The sequence below is a fragment of the Tympanuchus pallidicinctus genome, unplaced genomic scaffold (genome assembly GCF_026119805.1).
Source record: "Tympanuchus pallidicinctus isolate F22 unplaced genomic scaffold, pur_lepc_1.0 scaffold4, whole genome shotgun sequence".
Classification (NCBI taxonomy): Eukaryota; Metazoa; Chordata; class Aves; order Galliformes; family Phasianidae; genus Tympanuchus; species Tympanuchus pallidicinctus.
This window is the reverse complement of record NW_026294758.1, coordinates 22,436,946-22,449,356: the sequence shown is the minus strand read 5'-3', so window position 1 is coordinate 22,449,356 and position 12,411 is coordinate 22,436,946. Positions and strand designations below refer to the sequence as shown.

At 40.4% G+C, this 12,411-nt stretch overlaps 1 protein-coding gene across 2 annotated transcripts in view; it reads right to left on the bottom strand.

The window, feature by feature from the left end:
• The window catches only part of ELL2 (elongation factor for RNA polymerase II 2), a 47,565-nt gene that overhangs the window by 25,544 nt on the left and 9,610 nt on the right, over window positions 1-12,411 (bottom strand). Inside the window, exon 2 of one of the 2 annotated variants that reach the window (XM_052701528.1) lies at window positions 11,890-11,937. In XM_052701528.1, coding sequence (XP_052557488.1) covers window positions 11,890-11,937 — 48 coding nt within the window. Of the gene's footprint in view, window positions 1-6,193; window positions 6,253-11,889; window positions 11,938-12,411 lie in introns of those variants that run through there. The other variant, XM_052701530.1, reaches the window with a different exon arrangement.

Here is a 12,411-nt window from a genome sequence, read left to right as displayed (position 1 = left end):
GTGCCTGGTAAGATCATGGAGCAGATCCTCTTGAAGGCCCTAGTAAAGCACATGGAAAGTAAAGATGAGGTGGCTGGTGGTAACCAACATGGCTTCACCAAGGGCAAGTCATGCCTGACAAATTTGGTGGCCTTTTATGATGAAGTTACAGAGTCAGTAGACAAAAGAAGAGCAACAGACATCATCCACCTGGACTTGTGCAAAGCATTTGACACTGTCTCACATGACATCCTGGTCACCAAAATGGAAAAAAAAAAAATAGATTTAATGAATGGATCACTTGCTGGATAAGGAATTGGCTGGATGGCTGCACACAGAGAGCTGTGGTCAGTCTCAATGTCCAAGAGAAGACCAGTGATGAGTGGCATTTCTCAGGGACCGGTGTTGAGACTGGTGTTATTTAACTTCTTTGCAGGCAATGTGGACAGTGTGATTGAGTGAACCCTCAGCAAGTTTGCAGAGGACACCAACTTTTGTGGTGCAGTTGACAAGCTAGAAGGAAGGGATGCCATCCAGAGGGACTTGAAGTGGCTTCAGAACTGGGCTCATGCCAACCTCACAAAGTTCAACAAGGCCAAGTGAAAGGTCCTGCATCTGGGCCAGGGCAATTGTAAGTGAAGATACAGGCTGGGTAGAGAGTGGTTTGAGAGCAGCCATTCAGAAGAGAATGGATTGGGGGGTGATGAAAGATGTGATGACCTGGTAACGTGTGCTTGCAGACCAGCAGGCCAACTATATCCTGAGTTGTATTGAGAGAAGTATGACTAGCAGGTTGAGGGAGGTGATTCTACTCCTCTACTTTGCTCTTGTGAGACTCTACCTGGAGTATACTGTGTTCAGTTCTGGAGCACCCAACAAAAGAAAGACATGAAGTTGTTGGAGCAGGTCCGGTGGAGGGCCTCAGAGATGATCAGAGGGCTAGAGAATCTCCTCTCAGAGGTCTGGCTGAGAGATCTAGGGCTTTACAGCCAGCAGAAGAGGCTCCGAGGAGTCTTTGTTGCAGCCTTCCAGTAGCTGAAAAGGGCCTACAGGAAAGTTGTGGAGGGACATTTTATAAAGGCAGGTAGCGACAGGACAAGGGGAAACGGTTTTAAACAGGAAAAGGGTAGATTTGGCTCAATATTAGGAAGAAGATTGGAGTGATGAGACATTGAAACAGGTCACCCAGTGAGGTTGTCACTGTCCCGTCCCTGGAAGCATTGAAGGCCAGGCTGGATGGGGCTCTGAGCAACCAGTCTAAGAGGTATCCCTGCCTAAAGCAGGAGGACTGGAACTAGATGATCTGAAAGATCCCTTCCAACTCCAACCATACTATGATTCTATGATGATGAGGAAATCAACTGCTGCCACTGATGTACCTCATAACCGAGTAAAATATCTAGAAATTTACTTTCCTCCTCTATTTTCATGATATATTTTTCAGAAACTTTGCAAGATCCAAAGAATCATTAATCAGGCACTCACTAATTTGGATGAAGTGGAAGCAAGAATTTTTGAGGAATTTCTGTGCTTGAAGACTTCAAAAAAGGCAGAATAACCAATCTGAGAATTAAAAATATATTTTTTTTTATCTTTAATTCCAAAATATTATTTAACTTGTAATAAAGCAGATGCAAGATTCTCATTTTTGTGATTTTTTTTTCTGTAAAGTTCTTGCCAGTTAGAAATCACTTTTAAAGAACTCAAAATAACAACAGTCAGTGGGTGACAGCGGTTGCTAATTCAGCTTGACATGGTGTTTCTTGCAAAGGGTAGCTAAGCCAGTAAATTGATGGACTCAGCAGATGCTGCAACAGCCTTTGAAAAGAACCCTTTCAGAGTATTCACACGTAAAGAACTTTGTCCCTTAAACAAGGGAAAGCAATGAAACAGTCTGTCATGTCTTAGTTTAATAAACACTAGAAAGGTTCTGGGGGAAGAAGAACATTTTAATTTATATTAAATGCAATTAGATAAGATGATTTTCCATACTCTAGTTCAAAACTGGAAGCCGAAACACTTAGGAATCTGAATGAAGTATTGAATCTGTAGGTGATACAAAACAGGCAGGGACAAAATACAAGAAAATGGAGCTGAAATGCAAAGTTGTCATAAAAAACTAGAAAGCAAGTTTGAAAACTGGAACATACCATCAATCAAAAGCAACTGTGCAAGTAACTCATTTTAGAGTAAAAACATGGGAATCAGCTTATACAAATGCAGCTCTTCAGAAAACGCTCCACTGTTGGGCAGAACACGAACACAAGTCAGCAGTACTGTGCTTTTCCAGCACCTGGATACAAACCCAAATACTGCAATAGGAAGCAGTAGTCTGAACCACAGCAAGACGGCCTGAGCTGTGCTTGAGAGCTGTTTCTTTTGATCTGTTTTCCAGCTACATACAGGCTACTGCTGCTTTTGCAATTATTCTATTAACTTGCTGATAACCTCTAAATTTGCAAAAATTACCCCAAATGTTTGAAATCCAGTTTTACTGCTGTTGACACATTTGCTATTTCTTTCTGCATCTTGCAAGACTAAAGTAGTCTGACTCAACAAATTCTGGAAATAAAGCTCCTTTCTTAACAAATGGTCTTGCTTTTATACCATAAATTTATATCATACAGTTCTGAGAAATTCAACAGACAATTCAAGTATTTTTAGCTTAATCACAATTCAGATATTACATTCAGCTTGAGAAAAGCAGAGTGGCAAAACGTTTGTTTTGCCTATTTGAGTTCTATACTTTCTGAAGAAGCTCAAGGAATATTTATTAGTAAAGTACATATTGCAAATGCATAGATCTATAATAGAAAACAATTTTTCATTTGTATCAGGAAGCAGCACCACAAGCCAGTTGTCAGTGCTTTTGTTTCAGAAAAGCTGTATTATATTCGTTTTCAGCCTTCCACACATAAAGGGCATCCCCATTGATCTAGTGGGCAGCAACACTGCCCATAGCAAGGCTCTGGAACTGAATGGGTTTTAAGGGCTCTTCCAACCCAAGCCATTCTGTGATTCTACGTAGGTGATGTGCAGTACTTTGCAATTGGCTTTATTTCCCAACAATAAAGAAGAGCCTTTCTGAACTGCAAACATTCAGCTTGGTATAATTTGTTATTAATAGTTGCTGATGTGCTCTTCCCCTAGAAAAACAGAAGTCCTTGCTGCCCACCTTCATTAGACCTACTTTATCCTTAGCAACAGACAACAGGATAGAGCAGCGAAGGAAAATGAGAAAGCCCGGAAGAGAAGTTGCATGTAGGCACACCTTAACTAAAAAGAGTGCTCAAGTTGTGTCTAGACACAGAAACAAGGTCACTTTGAAAACAGCTGTGTATGAACACCATTCAAAACAATTTTTCCCCCTACTTTAGGTACCATTCTAGTGAAACCAGCCCTGCATCTGCCCCCTCTGCACCTGTTCCACTTTGAAGCACGTTAACAAACTGGTATGAGTTCCTGTATCTGTAGCCCATATTTTTTCCAGAATACATACTAGCACAAGAAGACAGAGCATCATTTTCAGTTCTCACAGATGTCCACCTCACACAACCAAACACATTTATCCTTGGCTGGAATACATATATAATATTCCTCATAGTAACTAACAACTATTCGTGCCTAAAATTCCTAGTATCTCTGTGCTGCTATCAGTATCACCCATCTCTTGCTTCTCCTGCATGGTGGTCAGTAGACAGCACTGGGAGACTGCAAACACTGAAGGAAAACAAAAAGCTAAAATGCAGCTTCTGTACAGAGGTGAATACTTAGTTTTTCCATCAGGTTCTGCACTCCAATCATCAGCTGTTGTTTCAAACCCTTCCTTCCCTCATACTTCCTCTCTGCTTTATTTCAGAGCTGTTTTCTTACATCATTTTATCATCTGTGTCATCACCCTCTTTCTTCATGGTTAAAGGAAATAAAGATTTTGCTTAAAGTATTTAGTGAATGCAGTGATAAAAAGTCTTTGTGAAAGGTGGCATGTGAAAAAAAAAAAAAAAAAAAAAAAAAGGTCAGAAGCTACTACAGAAGAACTATTACCATTCTGCAATGACATAATTGCTTGTTTAACTCATAGGATTTGCACTACTTTAACAGAAGTGCACAAGAAGTCTTAGTATCAATGTCAAACACATCTCTCTAGGCTAAAACGGAGGTGCAGAAGTCTCTGTTTTCTAGATCCACACTGAAAAGACAGGAGTGGCTGAGCTGATCATTCTTAATTAAGGGCAGCTACAGGAAATTTGCTCCTTCTGTCTCCATTTACATAAAGAAAATGATTTCATTTATGCTTGCACACAATTCAGAGACACAAATTTAATTAACCCCAGAATCTTCTCTCCCTGGCAGATCATTCAGATGAGCTGTGCAGTGAATGACTGGATAAGGGATCTACTGCTTTCAAGTACCATAGCACAGACAAGTTGCAGGCGTCACTGCACCAGCCCTGAACACATCAGCTCTCTTGATTCTGTTGCCAAAAGCAAAAAAAACTCTTAAAAGAATAATTGTTACCAGTGGCTGAATCTCCAGCATTGTTATTATCTTTCAGGACAGGAATATCAGGAAAGACTCTTAATACCGCTTATGTCCATTTAACAACGTACAGTGAGCTCTTACAATGCAGCGAAGCCTGCCAAACAAGTGGTTGCCAGCAAGAAGCACAGCTCCACCACCACACATTCCTCTCACTTCCCTTGGGATAACCCTGGTCTTATGCCTCTACCAGTCTTGCAGACAGGCCTTCTTTTCCTATAGCATCACTAGGTACAACACAAAACCACTGGTGCATCAGCAGAAAACGGAAGTGCCCATAAATACAGCAGAGCATAGAACAGTAAGGATACTGAACCTATAACATGGTACGACCTATCAAGATACCAGCTTGGATATGCTGAAGGAAATACCAGTAACAACTGAGTTGGTACAAGGTTCTGAAGAAAACAAAGCAAAACAAAACTTCATACTTTCAGCACTAGTTGTAGATGACAAATGGGATAACAGGCATTCTGAAGAGGTTTAGTTTTAAAATTTCTACACTTTAGAAGAATGAGACTTTAGGACAAAGTGGTAAAGCCTTCTGCTGTTTGGAAACAGACACACACCACAAAAAAAAAAAAAAAAAAAAAAAAAAAAAGAGGTAAAGTGAAAATAATCTTCCATATCCAAGTGACAAAACTCACGATTCAAAACCAAATCTGATAATCTCAAAGCAATTGTCTGCATTACCTATCATCTCAACAGCATTATGTGCCACACAGTGGGCACCCTGTTTCAATCTCCTTTCTCCCAATCCACTGCTGCAAGACAAAGCTCACACTCGCAGAACCTTGTGCATTTCCACATTGCTCAAAAGTGCACTCAGAAAGGCATGTGTGTCCCAGTCTGGTCTCACCTACCAGGTCAAAGTGCTTGACATCAGTGCTAAGAGTACCCAACTCTCTGCAGCCTTCTTTAAAACATTATCTTAAAATCTATGTACTCAAATTGGTTTGCAACTTTTTCCTATTCAATGGGTTTAGTAATAGAGAACATCAACTAGAACAACTCATATCCTTGACTTTAATCTCTTCCTCTTCATCATCCATTTCAGGATCCTTCATTACTGTCTCCTACTCTCACATATCATCCTCACTGGTTTTTTTCTTATAATAGCACTTTTCATAATTTTCTCTGAACAATCTTGTGCAGGCTTTCTCCTTTCAAAGAAACCACTTTTTTGAGTTATAGTTTTACTTCATTTCAGTCTTTTGCATCATTCTTGACAATGCCATGCACTGTTATAGTGTCCTTAATTCAGGACAGACATATTATGCTTCCCAAGCTGAGTCATTTCATATCATTTGCTTCTGAATACATCTACCCACTCTCTCCACTTGTTCTCCCACTGCCTGCAACATGTCACAAACATTGAAGGCATCCACAGCGCACTATTTTTGTGTACCTCTGCTTAGCAGACACATGTAAGTCCCCCCTTTTCCTTCTCAGAATTACCCCAACCTGACTCCTCTAATCAGTTCTGTTCTCACAAGTCATTACTGCTGCAGGTGAGATCTGGAAGCCCATAGGCCTGGACTTAGACCTGCTCCCTGTCCTGCACAGGTCTCCACCAATACTCAACTTAGTCTGTGAGCCTCTTCCAGATCCACCACTTGGTCAGAAATTATTGAGTGACACGGCAAAGCCCTGCAAGTCAGGTTCTTTAACAGACCTTTTGGGTTAATCCATTTCTTCAGCTGCTATCCCAGCTGCAGTTTACTTGCAGTTTTTCCAGATCAGAGCTTCATCTGTCAGGAGGCAAACACAGGCAGTGACGTACTGCTGCCAGGGCAGGGCTCAGCAGGGTGTTCTGTCAGACTGTATAGAACTTCCCATTGTACAGAACCCACAAGGGATGATTTTTACTATGGCATTATTTGGCTTTTGATTATGCAGCTTTTGCCCAGGGACCTTGCTCCAAGCTTAAAACTTTGATTATTAGATAGCATTAATGTAGGTGTCCAGCCAGCACCTCCTGGGAGACAAATGTTCCAGAAAGCTACTTTATCATAACAAAGCATCAAAAACCTGCTCTTATGAAAAAGGACTGTTTAGCACTGACTTCTATTGTTTTCATTTTAACGTTTGCAAATCCTTTTTGCCAAAAGCCATTTTCTTCAAGGACCAAACCTCATCCTCCTCCTTTATTACAGCCAGACTACAGAAGGTCAGTGGTCAGTGCTGGTTTCTAAAGGGAAATTAGGATGCTTCAGCCTGTCTGAAGTAGTATCATTACACATGGCCAACTTGCAAACAAATTTAAGTGCCTTACTACAAAAAAATTCACTCGAAATGCATTTTACTAATTACACTGATCTGTAGATAAATGAAATAACCTAAAGGGGAAAAAAAAAATAATTCTACTTTCACCCCCTCCCTGCTTCCTTCCCAAAGCTTTGGCTTTTCCTCTAAAAATCTAGTCTTTGCTCCCTCAAGTTTGCCTTTATGGATCATCAGTTCATCTTTCCAGGCCTTGGCACTAGGGATGGTGCTCCTTTCAGTGCCACCAAACCAGAGCGTGATACCCATCTGCTGCTGAACAACTCTCCTCAAATGAGGTCTGCAAACAGCCTTTCCAACATGTGGAGCCACACATGGGCCACAGTGCTGCAACAATGAAATGGCACACTTAAGCTCTCCTGTCCTTCTGTACTGTTGGCAAGGATGCAGTAGAGCCCTTCCTCCACTCTGACAGCTGTACATTTGTTGCCAGAGTGATAACGTTCCTGGCTAGCAGCACAAGAGGAGCCAGTTCTGCAGGGAAGCACAGTAACAAGTACTTCCTAATGCAATGTTTTGGGTTTTCTTGGTCCAGGCAAGGTGGACAAGCAGCATGGAGGGAGATAACAGGATTTGCACAAGAAGTAATTACTGTCAAGGAAGGACCAGAGATTTGCGTAGGGACAGAGACCATGGCAGGTAACTACTATCCCCAGACTAGTGCCAGAGGTTATGTTACAGCAAAAATGAACAAGAAAGAATACCACCAAGCTGACACAACGCATTGCAAAAACATGTAAGACAGTGGGCATTTCATATTGCTTTTAGAAAAATATTTTTATGCCGAAGAATAAACCATAATTCCTGCAACACACAAAGAGTAAAAAAGATTCATTTTAAATTGTAATAGATAATTGAACCAAAACTGATACCACTTGGTAAATTTACAGAAGTGGTTTCTATCCTCCCCAGGAGAGCCAAACCCACCCTTGGGTGCATTACTGGTGTTCAGCAAAGCCAGCACTCCTCCATCCATGAACCAAGTCCCCAGAGATCATGTCCCTAAGATCAATAATGTTGATTTTGAATTACTATGACGAGAATGCTGAATAGCACTTCAGCATTTATGTAGAAGTAGGTGTTTTGATTTAATTGATATCAGAGCAAGGATATTTCCCTTAAGTCATTTGGAAACCATCTGAGTGGCAGTAATGAACATAAAATAACAAAGCATTTGACAAAAGAAAAATGAAATCCTTAAGTCTAGAAATAGACATATTAATAAACATAATTAGATATTTTTAGGCAAGGAAGTCATAATTTCTCAAAAGTCATTTGAATTGTTATAGGACAGAGTATTTCTAAAGAAATTATTTCACTCTGCAAGGCAGATGAAGCATTTATTCTAGTTATTAGTAGTTGGTCTACTTATAAGCTAGATCAACTGCTAGATCATACTACATACTACATACTACTCATTTTCCCAAATCAGATGACCTGTTTTGTAAGCTGAGAGGAAGAAAAGCACCACTGTGCCAACCCCTCTGCAGGTAAGAGTTGAAGCCCAGTCATGCTGAAGGCACATAGACTAGACATAGCAAGAAACTAGGCAAGCTGTCAGCTTTGGATAAGTTGCAGTTGCCACAGATTACATCTCTATCTAAGAGGAGCGAGTGCAATACAAGAGATGGCAAAGAAAGAAAAAAAACACAAAAGTGAAACCACACAAGGAAAACATGCCTATTTCGAACTCAATGCTAATGTGGACTGTATACTGGATTAACAGCAGCAGCTTGTTTTACTTGTAGCTGTTTGTTAAAACTCATCCCCACTCTGCATTACAGTGAAAAGTCATTGGCAACACTGTAATTCCTCAGAGTTATTGTATCTAGAGCAACACAGCTCCTACATTGACTGAGAACACATAAGCCAAGATGTTTAATTACAAAGTATTTCTTAAAAGCTAATCTCTATGATCTAAATGACCTACATCTTGTCTTTCCTCATCACCCTCAAGCTTCTTCAGATGGTACCACATCACGGTCCAGATATTTTAGAAGTCAATGTTCCCAGTGGAAAGTTCTCTCCATTAGGAGCTGATTTGTGGTCATTTTAATACTTGCTTAACAAGCAACTTACTTATATAATAACTTATAACAATAACTTACTTAACAAGCCAGAAATGACTGAGTTCTTAGCTGGACACCAACTGTACTGGTACTGTTTCCGTGATCATCACACCGAAGATGTTTAGAGGCTAATAACACAGCACACACAGATGTTTTGTTATCGTTCTGAATGTGGACCATCTTATTGCATCTCTGTTTTTTCTATGGTGCTTTCTGAGACTGTCAACACATATCCAGTGCTTTTCAGATGCTCTCAGGGTAACTTTGTCCTAAAACAAATGGAAAGCTAAGCTTGACAGTTTTTCTTTATTTTCTTTATTTCTTTATATGGCTACTGGGCAAAGTATCCATAGTGACACTCTGGCACCATACTTAGGTCCTTTTTAGAATATATGCATGAAACAGAAGTTCCTACTTTGCCTCTTCGAACCTAAGGCTCTTATCTCAAACTTCAGCTTCTCAACATCTTAATCCAACATGGCACCAGACCAACTCAAGTCAGCATACTACTTTCATTTCTGCACTTGAGCCCTACCCATGGAGGAAGATGAGTAGAACATGTAACTAGAGCTGAAATACTTAAAAGCCCAGATTCTTTTAAAGGCAATTCAGCATTGTATCCTAGAGTTATGCAGCTGCCTGGTTCCACAGACATCAAGAACATATACCCCAGGATGGAAAAGTCTCTCATGGCAGCCCAGCAGCCTGGCCTGCAACTCCAAGAGTTCTGGAAACACCTAAAACATGGTGGTGCAATACAAAGAAAATGGAGTCTCATCATCTACCTTAATGAACTTAAACTATTATCCCTGTGTTAGACAATTAGGACCTAGAAATGTCCTGGAATAAGTTCTTTGGTTTGCACTGACCTAATTATGGATAGACTTGAGAAGTACCATAGGAGATTTTTGCTTCTGCAGCAAGTAATAAAGCCCTATCAGATATTTCCACCTCATGGAGTATGGGAACAGGATTCACTGATGAGTTTTATAATCAAGAAAATCCAGCATTCTCTCTTGTGTTCAGTCCCAACCTGGACTTCCACAGCACTCTGGAATCTACTGACCTAGTAGATTTTTGAGCACAGCTGTTAGGACATCTGTGCATCACACAGTGATATTACAGGGGTTCAAATGCACAACAATGAAAAAAAAAAAAAGATATTTAGAGATGAGAAACAAAGCCTCCTCCAGCCTGGTAGTAACTGAAATCTCACATGTTGCTCCTATAAAATGCTACTTGAAAATGTGGGATAAATAAGGACATAAACTTCTGCAGAGAAAGAGCATACAAGGTAGATCAAGTGTGCTAGTAATTTTTTTCTTTTGCAGTATATAACTTTCAGACCTTCATGCCAATATTTAGGTTAATTATTAATAATCCCATAACTTATTTTGAACTAAGCAAAACCATAACTTTTTCCAGGTTTTGTAAAAAAGAACAAAATGCATTCTGAAGGATGGCTTTATGGTCATACAAAGGAACAGAGGAAAAATGCTGCCAAAAGGGGATGATGATGCAATTCTCCTGACTGCCTCCCTGCTTGCAAGCACTCACTGATGAAAAGCTTGACATGAGCCAGCAGAACGTGCTTGCAGCCTCGAAAGGCAATCATATCATGGGCTGCATCAAAAGCAGCATGGACACCAAACAAAGCGAGTTGATTGTTCACCTCTACTCCACTCTCCCAAGACTCTGCCTGCAGTGCTGAGTTTGCCTCTAGGGATCCCACCACAAGAAAGATGTGGAGCTGTCAGACTGAGTCCAGAGAAGGCCACAGGGATTAACACAGGGCTGAAGCACCTGTCCTACAAAGTGAAGTTGTTAAGTGGAGAAGTGAAAGTACCGAAGAGACCTTGAGGCAGCCTTCCAATAGGTATCTAAAGGGAACCTGCAAGAAAGCTGTAAAGGAACTCTTCGCCATGGAGTGTAGTGATAGGACAAGAATAATGGCTTTAAACTGAAAGAAGTTAGATTTAGACTGGGTAACATAGAGATGCTGTAGATGTCCCATCCCTGGAGGAATTCAAGGACAGGTTGGATGGGGGTCCTGGGCAACTTGATCTTGTGAAAGGTGTCCCTGCCCAGAGGGTTGGAATTGAATGAACTTTAACGTCTCATTTAACCCAAATCATTCTGTGATTTGACAATTTGGGCAGGCTTTGTAAGCCAAACAAAAGAAAGGTGACCTTTTCAGCAGGACCACATCCCTGACACTGATTCTGATTCTCAGCTCACCAGGTCTAGCCCACTGGACCAGGACTGTAATTTCAAAAACTCTGGACAAGAATACTACCTTTCACCATCTTTAAGACTTTATCTATCCTCTCATCTCTTCCTTGCTTTCTCCGCAGAAGCACTGCACGCATATATAGAAAACTGGATCTGCTAACTGATCTGAATTAAAACTAACATCATCTTAAAGTTCAAATATTAAACCTAAAATCCTAAGACTAACTACAACCTGCACTTAATTTTATGTTCAGCTTCAGTTCTCCAGTTTGCACTTGTTGATTATTTAAGAAGGCCACAGGAGGCCTCCTCCTTTAGAAGGCCACATTTCCCTATCTTTTTTTCCCTTAAATTCTTCATCAACAGGCTTGAAATATCTCATTTTATTAGAGTTTCAAAAAAGCTTCAGAAATCATCAGTAGTCTCCATGGCCTAAGGAATAACATGCCTATTCCCCAAAACTACACTTTTGCTCCACACCTTAAAAGCAATCACTTCAAGTCAGATTTACAATCCTAGACATACACTGCTTAGCTGCTAACTTACAAATTTATAATTTTTCCTTTCAGATTTAGGCTTGAAGTTGATAAAAGCAGGAAAAAAATTACACAGAAACATGGCTCTTCTCCATATTTTGAATAAATATATAATGCTCTTAAATAAATACATAATGAAACACATGGCATTGAATGCATCATGAAAATGTCCATATGACTTCTCTCTTTTAAGAGATTGTACATTATCTCTGGGTATCTTTTCCTATGTAACATTAGTACAAAAAACTTACCCCTTGGCGTCCTTGAAACTGAATTGAAGGTTGAGAAGGAACAAGATCCTGCAAGAGAAAGAAAACAAGCAGAATGTAAGCAAAACTGCAAATCTCTATACACTGGTAAAAGTTATTTTGCTACACAAATTAAACACGTGTGGTAGATTCATTTACAACAACCAGCCTACTTCCCAGAGGCCATATTACAATACAGAGTGGCTGTGCAAGTAAGGCTAGGGCTCCTGCAAGCAGTACCCTATGCAGAGCTGAGGAGTTCAAGACCTGATGTTTTATTAGGATACATAGGCACTACAGGGAGAGAATGGGCAAGGAAATTAATGGTTGATATTGCTGGCACTAAAAGGAAGAACTCCCCTACATATGACTGAAAAGAGCCCCAAGAGCCCTGCTTTTTCCCACTCCCAGACTGCCTTCACAGGCCCGCCACTCAAGGTTTTGGAAAGTGCTCATTTTCTGAAGAGCCTACTTGGCAACATTTTCACATGCATTTGAGTGTCTGGCTTTCCTACTCTGCAGTTC